A 21,566-nucleotide genomic window follows, 5' to 3' on the forward strand; every position below is an offset into this window, starting at 1 on the left:
ACTGAAACAGAATTGAAGTTTATCTGTACAGTCATATTATTCAACAAAAAAAAGTGGAAAAAATGTTCCTTACAAGCAATGCCAAGTCCTCTTTTGTTATAAACTGTACAGCATTGTCTCTAAGAAACAAAATTTTCCCTAGAAATAAAAATGAAGTCCCCCTTTATTCATAAAATCTGTCAAGTGTAAAGAAAAACAGATGTATCAAGCGAAACTCAACTCCAGAGATCCTTTGTGTTGGATCACCCAGAGTGTAAACCCACGCGTTCTTAGAATTACCCAGTTACTTTAATTTCATTCCGCAAGAACAAAAAAGAGGAAATATCTTAACAAGTACATTCGTTCGACTTGAATCGAACATTAAATAAGCCTGTAACTCGGAAGGGAATAGAGACGTTATCTGACGTAGTATATCAGTAATTATTTTATGATTTAATTTGTAGGTGAATGACGTTAAGGAACGGGAGAACCGGCCCCGAGGAATATTTAGCTATTGCTTTTCATTACTGCAACCAAATCAACGACCTGACTGACCACTGAGATTATGGCAAAGAAACTTCCTTTCGTGGGATCACAAAGACAAACCAAAAAGGATAAACCCTGATGAGTTTTACTTTATGACAAAAAAAAACTAAAACAAAAACCTGAAAGATTCATGGTATTTTCCACCTGTCCCGATGTAGTGTTCATTCGCCAATGTCACGTTTTTCCGAAGAATTAGATTTGCCGCTGTTTAGAACAGAGCGTTTAGCGCCGCATGATAGTTCGAGGTGGGTCCCCGGCTGGTTTGGATACAATTAGATCATGTTTGTCTCGTCAACTCACCAGGCAAAAGAACTTACTCCAAATCACCTTTTTACACTCAACATGAAATATGTTTTACCCGATAGCAGTCGCATCGAGTTTATTGTGTCTCTAAAACTTGTCCAAACAAAAAAACAAGTTTTACTAAAAGATTTTGCGTGATCAATCAAAGACATTGAAACTTTAAAACATTTCATTCGATTTCTTTGAGCGTACTCAACACAAAAGCAAACGTAATTATTGAGGAAGTTGAGACACGGGGGTCCTTAAGAAAACACGACCACCAACCTTCTAAACTTCTATCCATTGAGGGCTCTTTCTGGTATAAAAGAAGTCATCTCAGTGTTTCATTGCCTTTCAACGTAGGAAGAAGTAACTTTCTTTTTTTCTGCTCCGCGCCAAAACTGTATTGACGAAGCTACCAACCTATTTGGATCCCTCTGTCCTTTGTAGTTTAGCAATGAAATGCAAGAGGAATTCGAAGTTGTTAGTCGTTGTTGTGATTTTTCTGGTATACGGACAAATCTCGAGAGGAGAATACGATGGTAAGTTCTTCGTTTTATTTCACGCAAATTTGTTCAGCTCAGAGATTGAACAGGAAATGTAAGTAAGTTCGTGCAGTCTGAAGATTTGATTTGTGGCAAAAATAATAGTTATTCAAAAATTAAGTACCAACATATTGAGATTTCATTACTTTTCTCGAGGACGCCAAGTTATAGAATTGACCGTTTATATTTGTCTGCCGACAGAGTTTATTATCTGCTAGCCGGGTTGCTTGGCAAATGATATTGCACGGTCCATATCTAACGACTAAACTAACGAGTATCAGTACAGTGGTTTAAAAAGAAAATGCAATGCCTCCTTAAAAGCCAGCCGCATTATCAATTACATTTAAAAATGTTCCTGTGTTTTCATGTGTTTCCTGTTACCAACTCTTAGCCAGCATTGACAATTTCAAATTCGCAAGCTGCAAGACGAACACAAAAACCACAAGGACCCATTTCCATTACAGCAGGGTTATCTTTCCGTGGTTTGGTTATTAAATAATGAATTATTTTAAACTCGGTTACAAGTAAGTAATACAATTCATATTCTGAAAACTTCTTTGTTACTGCTCTTGTTGTTTTATAAGAGATTCAAAGCTTTGTGAAGATAAACAACAAAATATCACAGATTCTTTTGTATCGCAAAATTTATCAGTGAAAACGAATTAAAAAAACTAAAAAAAAAGGAAATAAGCAATCAAGCCTCAACTTTAGTTAAAATAGAACCCTCAAGACAAATCAAACAGTTAAAGTAGTCAGTTCTAACCTCCCTTGAATGCATTTAATCATTTAACAGAAATTCACTTCAGGGGCGTGTTAATTGGCTGAGACAAGCTGCTGACGCCATGCATGACGTAGAAACGGCACGACTCTTCGTACTAGGCAAGCATAGTTTCCAGTTTATAAAACCACCTTAACAAAACAAGTACCTCATTGTTTTGACCACGAATACCATATTGTTGTGATGCGGCTTTTGTGAGAAAATTCCTAATTGTAGCTTGAATCGTTTGCTCCCAAACGGCTTTGGCGAGAAAATTCCTAATTATATCTTGCATTTTTTGCTCCCAAACCGCGATAAACAAAACTAAAGAGCGCCTAATTACCATGATTGCAGTTATTATTGGTGAGATTGAAAGCAAATGAAGAAAGCTTTGAGTAATTTTTTTAGACTACATGAAATAGAATGTGTACATGAAATTTAGATCCTGTTTGAGCTTGAATCTTCTTTTTTTCAGTCTTCATCACAAGAACTTAAAATGTGCATTTAAATGCGGTGGTCTCTCCTTCGATGGGATTTTTTAAGCCATTATGTACGTATCCTCGAGGATACTTACATAATATACTTTGTCGAGTAATCGCTCTACGATGCAAGGACACGAAAATAATTTCTAACTAAGTTTAAGTAACGAACCAGACGTATTGAAGGGGCATCTCGTTATTGACCAGACAGTCAGTTATATGAAATAACGTGCAACAGTTGAAAATAAAATTAATTTTTAAGAAGGAAGCATTCAAAAGGAGGTACCGCCGAATGACAACTCCGGCTCCTAAATAACAAACTCTTTAAATATTTCACCCGTGGCATGATTACGTAACCAACATACAGTCGAGCCACCTCTCCGGCGATCCTCAGCGACCAGTTTTCCAAAATACCAAAAGTTTCCAAGTCAAATCACTATATTTGGAACCTCTTGTAGGCGACCACTTCTAGAGCTGAAAGTTTGAAATTTTCTTTTGTTTTTAACCTCCTGTAAACGACCTCTTGAGAGATAATAGAGCGGAATTTGGATAATAAGGTTTTGTGACATTATCGTATCTCAGGGCAGTACAAGAGACGGAAATTTCTCAATGAGAAGTACCGAAGATTTTCTTGAAATTGACTTTTCATATGAATAAAACATTTAAAACATGGGGTAAGTATCTGCAGTTACCTTATGCTAATGAGGCAAAATATTGACCCAATATGGTCAATATGGTCTAAGCTCTCGTAAGCGACCATCTCCCGTAAGCGACCAACTGTGCTGACGGAAAATATAGCAGATTACGTAATCTTCAAGAAATATTAAAATTAACGTTATTCGACGTTTCAACGCATCGAGCATCATTATCTAGAGTGAAAGAGCCGAGGTTTGAATATCATTAGATGGCTTTCACGTGTGCGTGATAATGCAAACACGCTAATAGAAAAGCTTCGCGCGAGTTGAGTCCGATTGCACGTTTAGTGATGATTTGAGCTCTTGTACAAACAAGAAATACAGTTACAGTGAAAAAATATTTTTACAGAGACCAAATGTCTTGATTAAACAAAATAGCATTTACGAGTAGACGACAAAAAAGTGCAAACATCTCAATAACACCGTACTCGCACTGCACTCACCCAGTCCTTCGTGCCCGGCCGCGCTATGGAAACATGATTCCTTAGCAGCCTAGATCTGAAGTGAAAAACAAACAAAAAATAAAGGCAAACACTCTAGACAGGTACTTCATTGTAATCACTACTTCGTACGATTGCTATTTACTGATGGCTGATAAATGGAAATTTCAAAATAAGGTTGGGCATTTCCAGTCTTCTTATACAACTTTAAGGTGAATAAAAAAAAACTTTTAGGTGAACAATATTTTTTTACCAGTAGAAATTTGCCTCACTGGACTGGGATTTCCAACACCGGAGTGATCTAAAAATAGCTCAGTTGAGAAGGATTACCTTGGGAATAAGGCCTGTAAGGGGGATCAACTCTCCTACTGTTCATCCTATCTTACTGAGGTTCGGTTAATAAAATTCCCTTAAACAATATTTTTTCAGATTGGTGCCTTGACTACGAGTCCAGGAAATGTGAAAAGTGGAAGGCTGGTGGACAGTGTCGATCACCGTTTCGCCGTGTGCAAGTAATGATACGGAGATTGTGCATGGAAACCTGCAACTTCTGTGGTAAGCTTTTACCCTCATTATCAAATTCAAGTTTGAATAGATGATCTAAATTAGTATATTATCACTCCTTTTTCTCCTTCGTTTCAATTTTGATTGAGAAGATAAACCAAACACTAGAGGCAGTGTTTCACCACAATTTCCAACACCTCGAAGCCCGAAAAAATACTCCACTGAGCGTCGGTTTTTCAACGCTCTTCCTCACGTTTGGAATGTGTTAAAACACAGTCTTTAGTGTGTGATATATCACCTTTCGAGTTCAAGGAGCTATGTCACGATATTTAAAGTGATTTTTCTGACATACAATTAAAAACAAAAAACGAGCAAGTATGGTTACGACAAAGGAATATTAGTGAGCTTAAGCAAACCGCTGTCGTCATTACACTAGGTAATTTGTTTTTGTAGATTTAATTTCTTGTAAAGCGGCATTGAACCATTGGGAAATGGCGCTCTATAAATTTTAATATCATTATTATCATTATTATTATTATTATTATTATTATTATTATTATTAGGCCCCATTTAGGACGGCTTACGGGCAGCAAGCTTAAAAACGTTGGTGTAGTCTCAATTCAGTTCAATAATGCACGTATTGTCTATACTATTTAAAATATAAATGACATGAAGAAATCTGAAAAGCTATCAAGACAATTGGCTACTCACTTGTCTGGAGGTGACTTCAGTCCGGTATATTTTTTAATGAATAGTTTTCTAAAAGTAATAAAAGACAAGGACATAGTTAAATTCGTTCACGACAGAGTCAAAGATTAATTATTGCAGGTAGTGTGATTCGGTAGATGAAACTCTACGACCAGTGTGGCCATTCAATTGAAAGCTCTTGAACTGTTCTTTCATGTGGCACTATTCATTATGATTTTCCTAATGTCTTAAAATTCAAGTGAAAACTATTGAGCAGTTAAACCTTAGGGTTTTTAGAGACACACTAGGCTTTCACCAAGCCGAGACTGTATCATCGTCTCTTGGTTCCACTGCTTGAATTTAACAGTAGCACACAGGGGTTTAGCCACAGACCTAAAATTTACTGCATAGCAAACAGAACCACATAAAAGAGCTGTATTGAAGTTTTTTTCAGTCATTCTGTTTATTTTAAATACTTTGTAAAACGAGGGTGACTGATTTTTTTCCCGCAAATCTGTAGAGCCTCCATCGCCTGAGGTATGCTATGATGAAAATCACGAGGTGTCCAAATATGGTTGTTGCTGGGACGGGATTAATGCTGCCACCGGCCCAAATGGACAGGGATGCCCCGGTAACTAGTTTACACAAGCACTGACTATATATATTGTATGTTCTAAACTTATTTACAAAGGCAAGAAAATGCTAAAGAGGGAATAATGAGTCTATGAAAATGGAAAAACACAAAGATTAAGACTAGGAAGATTGAAGTGGTTTACAGAAGACGAAACATTTCGAAACACCGTTGTTCAGTAGCTGTGCATGTTGAAAAGCGAACTTCGTGCAAGATCTGTGTTTAACCGAGGTTACGCGTACCTATAAAGAAACACCCGCTTGCCAATAATGAAACATAACGAAACATTTCTATATTCCGTTGTTCAGTAGCTGTACATGTTGAAAAGCGAACTTCGTGCAAGATCTGTGTTTAACCGAGGTTACGCGTGCCTATAAAGAAACACCTGCTTGCCAGTAATGAAACATAACGAAACATTTCTAAATTCCGTTGTTCAGTAGCTGTGCATGTTGAACAGCGAACTTCGTGCAAGATCTGTGTTTAACCGAGAAGGTTACGCGTGCCTATAAAGAAACACCTGCTGACCAGTAATGAAACATGACAACGAAACATTTCTAAATTGCGTTGTTCAGTAGCTGTACATGTTGAAAAGCGAACTTCGTGCAAGATCTGTGTATAACCAAGAAGGTTGCGCATGCCTATAAGAAACACCTGCTGGCCAGTAATGAAAAGACGTCAAAACGTTACCGACTCATTGTAGGTACAACCTTAACCATCGCTTATCTTACGAGCGTTATCTTTCTTTCAGCGTGCGAAAACAAGGAGTCCAGAAAGTTTTGCTCGATGAGGAAGGACATGTGTTTTACTCCGGGCAACTATAGGCTTCTTAGGGAGTCCTGCCCAGAGACCTGCGGCTACTGCAGAAGTACGAACAACTAGTCCACCTAACTCTTAATCTTGTTAAATAATTATACAGTAGGTTTATTCCTTTGAGTCAACCCTAGAATCGCGGGTAAGCACTACAAAAAGTAAATCAGGTCAGGTTGACCGTTTAGCTCACCGCAAAACACGTCAGTTAAATTCGATCTTTCACACAGGAAATGAAGTGCCCGAAGTGGCGCATATGCGTAGGGTTTCCACAAAGGTCCCTCGCTTACTAACACAGTAAGCGAAGTAACTAACAATAAGTTTGACAGTTCACTACAACGGTCAAAATCTTATTTCTCCTCAAAATATCAATACATTATCAGGTACATGGGCGATGAGAATGAAGCCAATTGTCAGCTAGTTAGGAATATCGTCTTAAGACCCCCTCTCTTGGTATAACTGATATCACTACATTATCTGATTATCTTTAATGGGTTAACGAGACGAGAACTGGAAATTAAGGGCAACAAATAAGTACCTATCGTGTAAATGCAAGTACAAAAAGGATTTACTCAACGAGAAATATTTGAAAATGTTCTCAAAATTCTAACCCAATCTGTGTAATTTGAAAGAGTTACAAATATTATGCATACAAACAGCGCAAATCTTTGCTTGCTCGAGCTCTCATTAACGCGTGCATTAATTTTAGCTGCAGTACAAATCAAAAATCAAAGATAGATTTACCTGCTCTCAGCCAAAACAATAAAGTAATTTTATCAGTCACAGGATGAAAGGTATTTAAATATGGAATCTTATAGTTCTGGTTCAATACTAAAACCGTGTCCTCCCTTATCCCTTCTAATACAAGCATAAATTTTACTTGTTCCATTTTCAGAGGCAACTTCTCCTTGCAAGGATTCAAGAGAGTGTGAAAGTAAGTTTTTTTTTTTGTGTGTGTGTGTTTTTTTTTATTATTATTATTATTAATTATCTATTTTTTACAGCACGCATACTTACATTATTAATTACAAAAAACTACGTATAAAACTACAACAATACAGCTACTTACGCTAATTACAACTTGCTCTAATTACAATGCTTGACGGAACAACAGTATTATTTAAACCGCTTACGTTACACTACTTTTTAATCGCGGACAATTACTACAAACTTTTACTACGGTTACTAGAACTAGTGAAAACTGCAAAAAAAAAAAAAAAAAAAGACAAAAAAGCGACAATTTACAGTATATTTAGCTATATTTACAGTTTAAATTGCACCTTTGCTCTGCTGGTTTCTATTTCTATTTTGTTTTTAAGGATAGCCAAGAAAGCGTCTAAGAAATAATCTTCCTCATTTTTTGAAGCGGTGTAAATATAATATTTTGCAATTATTGTACAGAGGTTTAAACCGAGACACAGAGGCACGGTGTCTGTGATGCCGTAAAGTATTTGTGCTTCAGAGAGCGTGATTACAGTATTGTTTTTTCTGTACCACCAATCAGTAAACTCTGTCCAAAACAGCTGGACGTTGGGGCAAGTTACGAAGAGATGTGTAATTGTTTGCTTTTCAGCACATAAATGACAGCGGTCGTGCTCTTTAATACCGAATTTATGTAATGCAGCATTGGTGGGTAAAATATGGTGTACAAACTTGAACTGAAACATCGAGAGTTGAATATCTTTAGTGGCCTTGAAAGGCATCATGTACGTTTGATAAATTTGCTGGAGTGTGAAAGTAAGTGATTTCTTTATCATCTATCGAGGAGGGGTGGGGGAGGGGGGGGGGAAGTAGGGCGGGAACCCGGGAGTAAGGTGGGCGGGAACTCTACGAAGGCGAAAGAAGAGTAAGTGACAGGAGTGGTATTCGCCAAGGCAGCGGGGCCAGGAGAATTTTGCAATGGCGCAATGGAAAAGGCACCAAGAGGTGAGAACCACCAAGGAATAAGCACAAATCAGGAGTAAAATGCTACGGCACGCACGAAGTTCAGACCCCCCAGCTCCCGCCGCCCCTTTCCAGCCCGTCCCCACCTATCAATTTTACAATCGTTCTTGTCAAAAACTATATCATGAAACTAAAAAGAAAACTCTAAAAGCTAAACTCATTGATTTTTCAATGAAAACACAGCAGCATTTTCTCTTTTCGTTTTCAGATGAATGTTACGACGTTCTGCCACAAGTGCTCTGCGAGCGTCGCAAGCAGAAAGGGTACTGTTCAATTGAAGGATGGAAGGATTATCTTCGGAAAAACTGTGCTGACACATGCGCCTTCTGCGGTAAGCAAAGGGATTAAGTTCGAAATCAACTCAGGAGCGGATGCAGGGGTGGGTGGATTGGTTAGCCAACCACCTCCCTTTTTTTATAAAGCAAAAAACAGGCAAAAAATAAAGGCAAACACTCAAGACAGGTACCTCATTGTAATTACTCCTTTGTACGATTGCTATTTACTGATAGCTGATAAATGGACTTACATTAACCAACTGATAGCTACGAAATCGTCGAAAAGTCACCTATAACCTAGACTTCAGCAAACCCCACATAGACCCTCATTTAGTAAAGGACAAAGATGTAAACTTGGCTCAAGAATTAGTTAGATGTTGCAGTTTGAATTAAATCATGTACTCGGTCGCTTGAACTACTTGCTAATCTTTCTTTTTCTTTTTTATTCTCAGGTGCTCGTGGTCAGGGAATGGTCGCTAGAATGTTCAAGGAATACTACTGAAGTCCTCTACAGTCTGTCGTGTGTTAAAACCAGTCAACCTCTGTGTGAACTCAAATTGTAAAGTTACACTTTTGCAACTGTTGTTGGTACTTTAAGCGCACTATTTCTTTGGTCAAAATTGTTGTTTTATTTATTTCTGCTCTGGCCAACGAAGGTGTCCGGTTAGTCGATACAGTTACTGCTCCAAGTTTCGCTCCCCAGTCACGGTCGTATGACGTGACGATTCTAAATGGTGCTGTAGTATCGCTGTTTCAAGTGAGCAATTCTGTCACAGAACATATACACAAACTTAGTCAATAGAAACCTTATCGTAACGGATTTAAACGAAGCAAGATGACCTACGAATGGTCCTTGTCTGGTTTTTGTCTTTTTTTTTTGGTTGCATCGGCGGGCCCTCATGTTCGATAGTGAAGTCGCCATGTTGGATAATTCAATGAGCGAAATCTGGGTAGAGGACAAAATTTTCTTGGCACGTCTAGCTATGCCATTAATATTCAACCGAATAGGACTAGTTTTGTCTTCTCGGCCCCAGGAAGAGCAACACGTCCCTACCCCCTCCCTAGGACAAATATCGCCTCCCTACCCCCTCCCTAGTACAAAACTCATCTCCCTAACCCCTCCCTAACACAAACATCACCTTTCAACCCTTGCCCTCGCATTCTAAGTAGTTTTAGTCACTCGCCAAATTATTCAACGCGGCGGCTTTACGAATCGCTTAATAAAATATAAAGTACGGAAAAAAGATCGAAAGGAAGCCACAGTCCTCGTAAAATCATAAAAGTAACAGCATAAATTAATTTCCCTCGATCAAGTCCCTTAGCTTCTTATAGAGCGTATTCACTCACGTGTCCAGCAGCCATGCAAATTTATTGGAACAAAAGAAAATGTTTACATAAGAAAAGATTTCAACTCGCACAGGATTGGTTTGGTACACCAACCTGACCACTGCTTCATTGTTTTGGAACACCAATATGGCTGCCATGATGTCATGTACATAAGCTCCACACAGCGTAGCCTGAGCAGCTGAGGGATTTTTGAAGCTCCGCGACCAAAAAGTACTCGCGCACGAAATCCCGCCAACACTTTATTGTTTGAGAGCAATAACATGCTCTAAAATATCATAGGTGTTATCCTCTTTTCCTTTCTTTTTTCAGCTCATCGAATGGTACTTTCCAGTTTTCTTTGATTTCAAGACTCTTTTAGAAATGACAAACACTGACTCGCCTCTAGTAGGCAGAATTGACCCTTTAAACAAATCTATGAAAACTCTTAACCAATCGGCATGAATGTTTCGCAGCATACACCGGAATATACACACAAAGGCGCCAGGCGGACCAATGTCATTAATGTAAAATCACATGTAAACCTTGTATAATATCACAAAATATACTGAAGCCACGTGCATTGTTGAAAATAAATGTCTAAGTGTCCGAGAGAAAGTTGTATCCAAGTGACAATAAATTTGCTTCTATCGGCTACTGACCGACGTTTCGATTTCTTGTTAATTAACGCCCTGGCGGGGCATTGCACTTAGAACAGAAATTCGCAATATTAAAAGTACGCATGCAAGAAGAGTGGAGATCCAAATGTTTAATCATTGCGACTTTTCAAAAAATATATATATGGCTCATCAGAATCTCTAGCAGCTTCCTGCCAGCTCATTCCGATCACATGATGTTATTTATACTGTTGATTTTATAATTGCAATTATTATCCAACTGCAGCGAATACCGTCCAAATAACAGTACAAATATACAGCGATATTGTACAGTTATTTGTACAGTAGAAAAGCTGCTTGCCGTACAGGTCGGCGCGCGCACGCAAAGCTGTCACACTCTCCCTATTTTCATTGATAAATTTACTGACTACAGCAGTTGGATAATAAATCTCTTATTAGATGTTTTGGTGTGTATTATCGCTTTATATTTTGACTCGTTGTTTGTATTTTGACTCGCACTACGGACTCGTTAAAATACGGCACAACTCGTGAAAATATACAGCGATAGTACACACCAAAACATCTAATAAGATATATTTACCGTACCCTCTGAATATATAGATCGTTTTCACTGTCACGCAATAAAAAAATAAATCGAAAACCATCGGGTGGAAAAAGTTATGAAATTATGATGTTATAGAAGATAACTAAATAAGCCACTTCTCCAAGTTCTAGGCCTGTGCGTTTCCCCAAACTTCAGATATTCGTCGAAATGTTTGGCCGATATTTACAGAGCCCAGTATGAAAACGCCATGTTGGTGTACCTCCGTGGTACACCAATATGGCGACCGGAAAATAGTGTAAACATCTGGAACATACTTTGGCTATCTAGGCGACTGATTATCAGTACTGATCAAACAAGCGTTTACATAAGCACTTTTCCTAATGCTTTAACTTCTAAAAAAGTTCAAAATCATAGGATAAGTATATATTTTTCGACAAGCTCGATCATAGCCTTGTGTCACGCACCTCCATAACCCTGAAATTCAAAATGCTCTGGATTCCAAACGAAGCACGCTATTGAGCTGTAAAATTGTAAACAGATATAAATATACCGTCTCTTGTGCCTGATGAGGACAAAAACTTTGGTGGCTCTTTCGTTTTGGATTTTAGAAAGTGATGACGTCACGTGAAAACGATCCATTAACATGGCTTTTTTTCCCCATTTGAAAACAATTTCTCGGCTTGTATAACAAAAACAAGTTTCTCTAACGTATTTACAAAACAAATGAAAGAATAAATGATTCAATCAAGACTAGCGTTTGTGTCGAGGTGTCGAGGAAAAAAATTGCAATGAAAAGAAATGAAACTCTTGTAGAAGCCATTCAAATGTAGCAGTGGGTAAGGTTGTTTGTTGAAAGAGGAAATGTTGATGAATGGCTGTCATAGCCGTAACGTCGATAAGACAAGTAGTAATCGACCATTTTAGACTCTCCTTTTTCAGATTGCTTCATTCAAAAAGCTCTCCATAAATTACTAGTCCCCTCCACGGCCGTTTTATGGGATGTCGTATGTAACGCTTTCCCAAAGAGCGTTGCGTGACATCGCTAAATCGGCTGCGGGGGAGAGTTACATGTAGATATTCACAAAATTTGATCGTATTCTCTCAACGAAAGACATGTACATGCGGGAAGAACACAATGCCTGTGTATATGTATGATTTAAATGCAGAAGCAGAACTCATACTATTATTCTATAGAGATCGAAGTTCATGCGAATCAAATAATTTGTACACGTGTGATAACGACGATAAAACCTCAAACTAACTAGACAACGACATAAAATGTTGGAGTCAAGTAACTCCACATATCTCCATTCCATTTATCGGTTTGTTTTCGTCGGTCAATTATGCAACAATGATAAAATTCACACTTACCTTTGTTGATCTAACTGAGGAGCGCTATAAACTGTCACGGTGAACGCACTGCATCACAACAATGTGGCGAGGATGCTGTCGATTGAAGGACGATTGATTGTGTTTTGTCTTTTAGAAATTGTAAATTTGCTCTCAATGAGCTTTGAAGTTCAATCAGAGTTTTAACACTGACCTTATAATGGGTTGTACATAGGGTTGTGCAGGAATCTGCAGAATCTCCGCGTGAGCTGTGTCAAAGAAGAAAGAAAATCGCGAAAGATGTTCACTGTTCCCGCGGCCATGTTTGAAACAGGCGGGAACCCTCGTTTTCATGCTCTCGATCCAGGTTCTGTGGGTCCGGTTTTGTTGTGCCATTTATTTTGTTTTACTTCTTTATTTGTCTTTTTTGTTGTTGTTTCTTTATTTATTTCTTTTTTATTGTTTGTTTGTTTTTTGTTTTGCATTGGTGTTGATTTTTTCAGTTGCTTTTATTTGGCCCTCTCTGTCACGTTACACAATGCAACCCTAAGTGTAACGTTGCGTGAAAGAAATAGTCCAGAACTGGTCTACTAGGGTCTACTAGTAAAAACATTCAAAAACAATTCAAACATTCAATAACATTCAAAAAAAATCACCTAGCTAGGAATCACCTAAGTTCTAGACCACTCCCCAAAATCATGTCTGACCTAAAGATATAAACAGAGCCGTAGCTAGTAACAGGCAAATCGAGGCACTTGCCTCAGTCATTTTTTTCGTTTTTGTTGTTTATAGTCATCAAAAACACCCTAAATTCCCAGGAAGAGAATTAAACCATGGACATTACCTCAGTCACAACTCATTTCTTGGACACTGCCGCAGTCATGATTGGTTTCTGGCTACGGTCCTGATAAACTTGCCCTGTTACTTTCGCCAGTGATCAACAATTGAAAAACTGTGTTCCCACCGGGGAGAAAAGAGGACGAGGAAAAAAGCCAGAAAAGGCGAAAGGCAGGGAAAATATATTATAGGGGAAAATGCGTAACATTGCATAAACATGTTGCCTTAGTATACGTAAAGACGGCATAACAAGCCGAAAGCCATCAAACAAGGGGATAGAACTACGAGTAAAAACTACAGGAAGTGAAAAGGAGGGTATCAGTTATCAGTTTGATTAGCGGCGATTTCTGAGCTATCAGTTAAAAGGTTAGCCATGTCTCAGCTCAGCTATCAGTGACTGAATTTTTCAGTTCGAAGATCTCAGCTATAAGTTGAGAGACGCGTCTTTTCTCAACTGAAGCGGTAAAATTTTGGCCAATACTAGTTTTCAGCTATCCGTTAAAACTTCAGAATAGACCTCATACCCCGGGACAGGCCTGACCACCCCCACCCCCATCTTCATTTCCTTCACCCTCCCCAGAACAAACAAACGCCAGCCACTGCGTTAACATCAGTCATGGATTTCAAGTTGTACGAAAGAATTACTAAATTAAAGGACCGTGATTTCGTACAGGTATTTCAATGTGGAATGCAAAAATTGTTCTAAGTTGCGGAAATAATCCAAGAAAAACGATGGCGACTGATACACTTACCGATAATTCTTAGCGCACGAAAACTTTAACAACGCTCATAAAAACGGGCAGAAAAGTTTTAACATCTTCAAACTTAGAATATACAATGTTGTTAGCGCAGGGACGAACAATATATTGCAAAAGTATTGCTTTCCTTCAGTTCCACTTTATTGTCTGTGTAAGGCTCCCATGGTATTGTGGAAAAAATTTACAGCCGCCATCTTTTTTCCCATGCAGGATTGTCTATGTTTTTGTTATCGATTAAGTGATGTAATTAAAACAGGTCATGTCCGCAGTCAAGTCTGCTTGACGGTTCCACTGAAATTTCCCCGGCACAGCAAGTGTACTGACTGTACCTAGTTAATAAGTCTTTAAATACAATGTATACTCAAACCTATGCCAATTTATTTAACTTAGTTGTATACCTTTAGATTTATGGATTAGATCAAACTAAATTGTTTTTCAGATGGTTCCGCATTTCATTAACATTTTCAAATTAAATTCATTTTACTTCAATTTTTATTGTAAAATTTGCCGTTCTCAAAAAGTTTCCAGTAAGAACTCTTTCTATTTTCAAAGATCATATAATGACTATACTTAAAATGAAATTACAGTTCACAAGTAACTGAATGCAGTAAAAAAAACTGATGTCAGAATAAGTAAATGTTTACTTTAGATGTCTAATTAAAATTGGATAACTGGAATAATTTTACTTACGAAGTGCCATCGCATTCGCTCCGTTATATCTCAACTGTTCACTAAACGCAAATTTACCACGATAAAAACTACACTTAAATCAGCTCGTTTGCAAAAAGGAATTTACTTTCTATGAAAATACAAAATGTAGTTGGGTGACAAAAGGTTTACCACATAAAAGAAAAAAAAATATTTCACTGAATTAATTTCCGGCACTTGTACGATGCTTAGCACATAAATGTCCAAGTTAAATGTCAAAAAAGCAATTTTTCGGTCTCATTTCTATTGGACATAATTACAAATGTAGAAATTTAATATGTTTATTATTTGCTTGGCGCAGTTGGTGAAGTGTCTGAAGAATATAGGTTTAGTAATTAAAGCTGTAACAAATTTCAGTTCTTGATGAGGTGAGACGAGAAAGTACGTGAATCAAACACCCATCAGCTACTTTCTTCCATTGAACGATGCCTTTCCAAAAAACTATGTTTGTTATCCTCTTTTTCACGAGTCTGAATTCTTTTATTCCTGCCAGAGGGGAAGGTAAGTGAGCGATTTAGCTCCATGATTTTTGTTCATTTAATTCCAGATCAAGTCATTTTCATGCAAGTCAATGCTTATATAGGCTTTGTTTGAACCATTTTACGAATTTCCTCTAATTTCCACACCACCCCGGCACCAGCGATCTGCTGTAAGCCGACAGAATCGCTTCTTGACATGCGTCATTTCGTTAACTGAGTTCGTTCAGTCCTCATCCATGTCGTTTGGTTAATCATTTTCTTTTTGCCATTTCTTCCCTTGTTATTCCTTAACTGTTTGGAAGTTTTTACATCATGCCTGATGCATCCCCCACCGATTCACTTATTGTCAGACTTTCGCAAATGTCAACGCTTATACTGCACAATGTCTTTCCTATCATACTGCCAAGACAGATGTTCTGAAGCTTGTTCATTAAATCTTTCAAGTATTCTTGAAATTCAAATTTCTTACCTCGATCCCTTTTGATGGCAATGTCATGATCATCATCTTAGCGCTCCCACAAATGAGAGAAGGTGCTATCAACATTTTTTAAAACCTTTTTTAAAAAGTCGGTTCTATGGCTTTGTGGTGCACTGTAGCTAAGTAAATGAAACGTTACCTAGCCTCCAATGACGACTTCTCGTAAATTAACCGATATCATAGATTAATAAAACAATTAAAACTGAAAGTCCTCGAGTATTTCTAAGAAAAAAAATTGTCCCTAAACAAGACACTTGTTTTTCAGTTTGTACATTTTTTATTTGCAATAATTATAAATCTATACTTCCTCGACAGAGGTAGGAGAATGCAAAGATATCTTTCCTCGCTGTGAGTACTACGCCTCGTTGGGAGCTTGTCAAGATCAGAGATACGAAAAGTGGATGAGATCACGATGTGCTAAGACTTGTCAATTTTGTGGTAAGGTGGCAATGATGATCTCCAAGACAAAGATTGATTTCACAATAGCGAGTCCGAGATCCAAAGTCCTAAATAGTCATTACGTTAATTATTACTGAGCCGGGTCAGATCATATTAGTCACGAGGCGCAATTGTTTCAATGTCGTTGTTTCGGTCTTTAAGTTTTTGTTGTGAAGGTGAATTAATCAACATGACACGAGCGTGGGACAAAGAAAAATTCTGATTCCCCGACAGGAATCGAACCCATGACCTCCCGAACACCGGGCGGGCGCTCTATCCACTGTTCGGGAGGTCATGGGTTCGATTCCTGTCGGGGACTCAGAATTTTTCTTTGTCCCCACGCTCGTGTCATGTTGATTAATTCACCTTCACATTTCATTACCGAGCTTAAAATTCACCATCTTTATTAACTTATCAAGTTTTTGTTGTTGTTAATTGTTGCTCCACCCGACGTTTGACAGAGATCGATATTTCATCGTAAATGTAGCATAAAAAAAATTAATGATTTTATTTTTACAGTGTAGAATTCTTGCTTCGCTAGCTATTTCAAGCAGCAAAGTAGTTTGAGCCTGCAAGGCTTACACACTAGTGTGGGATGTTTCTTTCAAATACAATTGCCTCCTTTCGTTCAATAACATTTTATGCAATCTTGTGTTGAAAATGGTGTATTCCATGAAAATAACGCCTACTTCAACACGTATCAAAGACAGTCCCATCACCTCTTTATTGAGTATAGCTATCTTTAAGATCACTTTGTAGAAAGCCATCTTCAGTAGCTATAGAATCGAATTGAAATGCTAGTATAGTATTCTTCTCGATCTTTCCATGTTCGTAGAATGTAAATACTGGCGTTATGGTTGTTGTGAAGATGGACAGACATTTGCAGATGGACCTGCCATGAAAGGATGTGCAAGTATATATGTGATGTGAAAAGTGAACTAATCAACATGACACGAACGTGGGACAAAGAAAAAAATCTGAGTCCCCGATAGGAATCGAACCCATGACCTCCCGAACACCGGGCAGGCGCTCTACCATTAAAGGGCGCTCTATTTTTAACAGATATGTGATTTCTGTAAATATCTGGTCGCAATACAATACCCAGGTATACACTATGATGTCAGTTATCACCCCGTGAGGTGGAGGGGGGGGGGTCACTCATATAAAAAGGACGGGGGTGCTCGTGGTACCTTTTACGGGTTAAAAAAGCGGTTTTGGTTCCTCTTAACGTGTTGAGCCTCAAAAGGTCCACAGTGAGAGCTTTTGCGGTACTGAGCAAAAAAAATATGACAGGAGATAATGTGTCGTTTTAGAATTGTACCTCTTCGGGGTGAAAAAAATTTAAGCTACACCCACTAAATGGGATCTTGGTATCTCTTAGGGATTCTTTTCAAACTTTCCAACGAGCACCCCTGTCCTTTTTTTATGGGAGTCACCCCGGGGTGGGGGGGGGGGGGTTATCAGCCCTGTAACATTTTTCGCATTACCCGAAGACGACGTGCTTTGAAAAGTCGCTAGGCGATCGAATGAACGAAACTGTTCAGCAAAACAACCAAACTGAAAAGGCAAACGTGCATTCATTTGTAATCTATTTGTTTGTAATCTAACTTAAATTTCAACCGGTCAAATGACAATCGCTGACCTGGAGACTAGAAGTCCCACAACATAGAGGGACATTTCACAAGATGTATCAAAAAATTTACAATTCTTACCCAGAAAAAGTCGAAAATTACCTTCGCAAACTCATTACTTATTTATGAACTTTAAACAAGGGCAATCATGATCTTGAGGGTGTTTGAATATCTGATCGTAATTACCATAGATTATTACGATTTCATTTTTCGTTTTCTAGTTAGTTTTAGTTTCGATCGAGAAGATATATCAAACACTCAAGACCATGTTTGACCACAATTCCAAATACCTCAGAGTTCGTCAAAAATTCTCCACTACACGTCGCATTTTCAACTTTCTTCTCGGTGTTTGGAATTGTGGTCAAGCACGGTCTTTCGTGTTGGATATATTACAGAACACTTATATATAAATGATGCCTATTTACATGTTCTTAACTAAATTAGCGATATCGCCACAGCTTCTGGAAAGAAGTAACCTGAAGATAAAAAAAAAAAAACTTCCTTTTTTTTTGTTTCTAGTGAAACTGTGCGTGGACACACGAGCTTGTGACAAATACAAAATGCTCTGTGATGATGTGGACAGTGACAGCAATGAACAAATGAAAAACTTTTTGGAAGAAGGCTGTCCTAACACATGCGGATACTGTAGTAAGTTTATATTGGATATAAGAGCCCGCCTTACTCAAATGAACGGTAGTTTGTTGTTGTTGTTGTTGTTGTTGTTTAAAAAGAGGACTAAATCATCTCATTGTCATCTTGTCATCTTGTCATCTCGTCATCTCGTCATCTCGTCATCTCGTCATCTCGTCATCTCGTCATCAAGATTTATGTGTGTCACGTGACCCCCAAAAGATACTATCCTAAAACAAAGAGCCAAATAATAGATATAATCGCACTTGAATGACGATAAACAAGTTCACATTCTATTTCAAAGATTCTAAGCCTGATTGATAAATAAACAATATTCAATCCTCCATTTGAGGTGTATATGTATTTTAATTATTTTGACAATTACAAATGTAAGAATATCGAAAGAAAACAGAAAATTTGTACGTCAAATGCCAGCTGACATTTACCCGAGGAGCCACCAAATTTGGCTGCATCACCAATCGCGTGTGAGAAAATTTTTTGATGGATTTGAAAAACATCAGCTGCTTGATGTGACGACGTTTAGGGTTTTTTGTGTGAAACCTTAAAAGATACCTTAATGGGTAAAAAAATTCAAGGTTCCATCTTGAATCACCTAAGTGATACCAAACTCCGCAATTGTGCAACAACAATTAAATAGAAAACCACCATACTCGCGCCTTTTTCAGATGGGGCTTCACCAGGGATTTTGGTTCAACTGCTTTGCTTCTCATTCTTTGTTAAACAGAGTCACCAAGTCCCAAGATGTCATGTGAGTGGACCAACCCAGTTTACGGTTGTTGCTGGAATGGGCAAGAAGCTACTGGGCCTAACAAACAAGGATGCCCACGTGAGTTTTTTTTTTCTTTTTTTTTTCAAATCAACTCTTTGTTACAAGCCAAGTGAATTGTTCCATGTCTGTCCGTTTCTCCTCTGCAAATATGGTGGCGAACGTTATAGGAATTTACGAACTTTTCTGTGTTCCTGCTCCTTCTCCTCCTATTCCTTAGTCCTTCTCCTTTTGCTTCCTATTTTTTTTTTAATTTTTCGCCTTGCCTTCTTCTCCTTCTCTTTCTCTTTCTCAATTCTACTCCTTTGTTATTTTTCCTCTTGCTATCCTCCTTTTCCTTCATATTCTTCTATTATTACTCCCTTTGTCAAACAAAAAAGTACAACTACGGGATAAAATGGCAATATTTCTTATTTGTTTGCTTGTTTCTTTTGTTTTTGGCGCGTAGCTTGTGCAGATGCATACCCCAGAGCTTGTAGACTTTGGAAGTCCCAATGCGGCAAAACAAAGTTCTATAACCTGCGAACCTTCTTGGAAACTATGTGCCCCCTGACCTGCGAACAATGCAGGATAAGCTCCTTTGCTGGTACGCATTAAAATTAAATGCAAAATATTACACACCAAAATTATATATATCAAGCACTTGGTGAAAATCTCACACATTAATGTTAAATGGGCCGCGCATTAAAATTACAAATGCATGCATGCATTGAAGTTAGAATTGCAACCCAACAACTGTTATAGAAAGGTCCTGTATCCACAATAGGTATATCACGCAATAAAATTAGATATATCAAGATAAGATGTGTTACGTATACATCGAAATGTGTCACGCATTAAAATTAGTCTGTCACGCACTAAAAAGCGTTATATAAATCTAATTAGCGCTTTATAAATCTATTATTATTATTATATTATTATTATTATTATTATTATTATTAAATTAGATGGGCCATATTTAAGATTTGTCACGTCACCTAGTTAGATTTATCATGCCTTGAAAGTAGGACTCCGGCCTGAAATAGGCTATTACTGTTACTTAAGATAATAATATTGCTGCCAAAGCATAACTTTGCGAGCGAAAATTAATCCTTGTACGTAAAATGACGTCTGAGCAGCTAATCAGTTTGTGAATGAGAGTTAGATGCCATCATAGTCACTAACGGTGCACGCGTTGCTTTTCCAGGCTAAGGCGTCAGAACAAGTCAAGTCGTCATCAGCTGCCAGTTTTCAAGCGCTCTACAGTAATTAATTAACGTCTCCTGGAATTCGAAGCGATTTTACAGTAAAGAATACAAATAGGATGTACTCACATTTCATATATTATTTTGAAACTGGATATCAGGGAGTTCTCAAATTCAATAAAATATAAGAAATAAAGCACTGCGTGATCGTTATTTGTTATTAACATCGCTGATCATCAGTTGCAACGAAAACCAGTGTACACATTTAACAATTCCAACTTCTGTTGCACCATATGCAACAAGACCATCTCTTTGTCAATTTATTTCCTCTGGGAAAATCTTTGAAGAAAGTCCATTAAGTGTTGATTGGTGCACTTAAAGGTGGGAATTGAAAATGTTAAGCTGAAGTCAACAAATAGATCAAAGCTCATAATCCCAACAAACTAATGAGTCTGTCAAGCTTGAAATAGTGTAAGGTGAGGGAACCTTCATGCTACCTGTACCTCAGGTAGGAGTAAAACTAATTCTGAGAGACAGTTATTTAGTTCAATGGATCATCATGAAAAAATTTAAAATACCGTAATGATTCGATTTAGCGCCCTCCTTCCAATAAGCGCCCCCATTCGAATAAGCACCCCCCCCACTTTGAATGTGTTTTTATTGATAAGCGCCCCTATTCCAATAAGCGCCCCCATTCGAATAAGATCCCCCCCCACTTCGAATGTGTTTTAATTTATAAGCGCCCCTATTCCAATAAGCGCCCCCATTCTGATAAGCGCCCCCATTCTAATATTATTCCCTGATTCAAGGAAAATCAGCCTTGCCATGCAGGGCTAGAACGACTCAACGTTGTTCAACAAGCCATGAGCAATTCACGCGACAGGGATTCTTTCTACGGAATCACCGAGTCGGACGTCGAAGATGTCGCACCAGATAGCTTTTATTCACGTATCGATGTACCGAAAGTGACACTGTCAAAGCTATCCTCATGTTAACTGAACATTAACCGTTTATCTGTTACTGTTCCAGTTTCTGTTATTGTTCCTTTCTTAATAAATACCGTATTAAAATTTGTTTTGAACATTCGGTTGTTTCTCAAAGAAATAAAATAAAATAAAAATAAAAATAAATAAGCGCCTTCCCTTGGGGCAACAAAAGTAAATAAGCGCCCCGGGCGTTAAATCGAATCATTACGGTAGGTTAGAAACTGAAGATGGCATAGAAAATCCCC

At 38.0% G+C, this 21,566-nt stretch overlaps 2 protein-coding genes across 2 annotated transcripts; both read left to right on the top strand.

Annotated features, from left to right (window-relative positions):
• The first annotated feature begins 860 nt into the window (after positions 1-860).
• On the top strand, positions 861-8,930 carry LOC145463128 (uncharacterized). Its single transcript, XM_081446846.1, has 6 exons — positions 861-1,349; positions 4,153-4,278; positions 5,435-5,545; positions 6,294-6,410; positions 7,248-7,286; positions 8,505-8,930. The coding sequence occupies exons 1-6, from the start codon at positions 1,265-1,267 to the stop codon at positions 8,642-8,644; spliced, it is 618 nt and encodes a 205-aa protein (XP_081302972.1). The 5' UTR covers positions 861-1,264; the 3' UTR covers positions 8,645-8,930.
• Positions 8,931-15,010: 6,080 nt separating this feature from the next.
• LOC145463431 (uncharacterized) lies at positions 15,011-20,492 on the top strand. Its single transcript, XM_081447186.1, has 7 exons — positions 15,011-15,209; positions 15,981-16,103; positions 16,939-17,016; positions 18,254-18,382; positions 19,110-19,211; positions 19,600-19,737; positions 20,338-20,492. The coding sequence occupies exons 1-7, from the start codon at positions 15,134-15,136 to the stop codon at positions 20,340-20,342; spliced, it is 651 nt and encodes a 216-aa protein (XP_081303312.1). The 5' UTR covers positions 15,011-15,133; the 3' UTR covers positions 20,343-20,492.
• Positions 20,493-21,566: the final 1,074 nt, after the last annotated feature.

Source organism: Orbicella franksi, chromosome 12, assembly GCF_964199315.1.
Source record: "Orbicella franksi chromosome 12, jaOrbFran1.1, whole genome shotgun sequence".
In the NCBI taxonomy this organism is placed as follows: Eukaryota; Metazoa; Cnidaria; class Anthozoa; order Scleractinia; family Merulinidae; genus Orbicella; species Orbicella franksi.

Coding starts and splice junctions, on each gene's coding strand:
- LOC145463128 (XM_081446846.1), top strand. CDS start 1,265: ATGAAATGCAAGAGGAATTCGAAGTTGTTAGTCGTTGTTGTGATTTTT. Junction 1,350..4,152: donor CTCGAGAGGAGAATACGATG/GTAAGTTCTTCG, acceptor ATATTTTTTCAG/ATTGGTGCCTTGACTACGAG. Junction 7,287..8,504: donor GGATTCAAGAGAGTGTGAAA/GTAAGTTTTTTT, acceptor TTTCGTTTTCAG/ATGAATGTTACGACGTTCTG.
- LOC145463431 (XM_081447186.1), top strand. CDS start 15,134: ATGCCTTTCCAAAAAACTATGTTTGTTATCCTCTTTTTCACGAGTCTG. Junction 16,104..16,938: donor TAAGACTTGTCAATTTTGTG/GTAAGGTGGCAA, acceptor CCATGTTCGTAG/AATGTAAATACTGGCGTTAT. Junction 18,383..19,109: donor TAACACATGCGGATACTGTA/GTAAGTTTATAT, acceptor TTTGTTAAACAG/AGTCACCAAGTCCCAAGATG.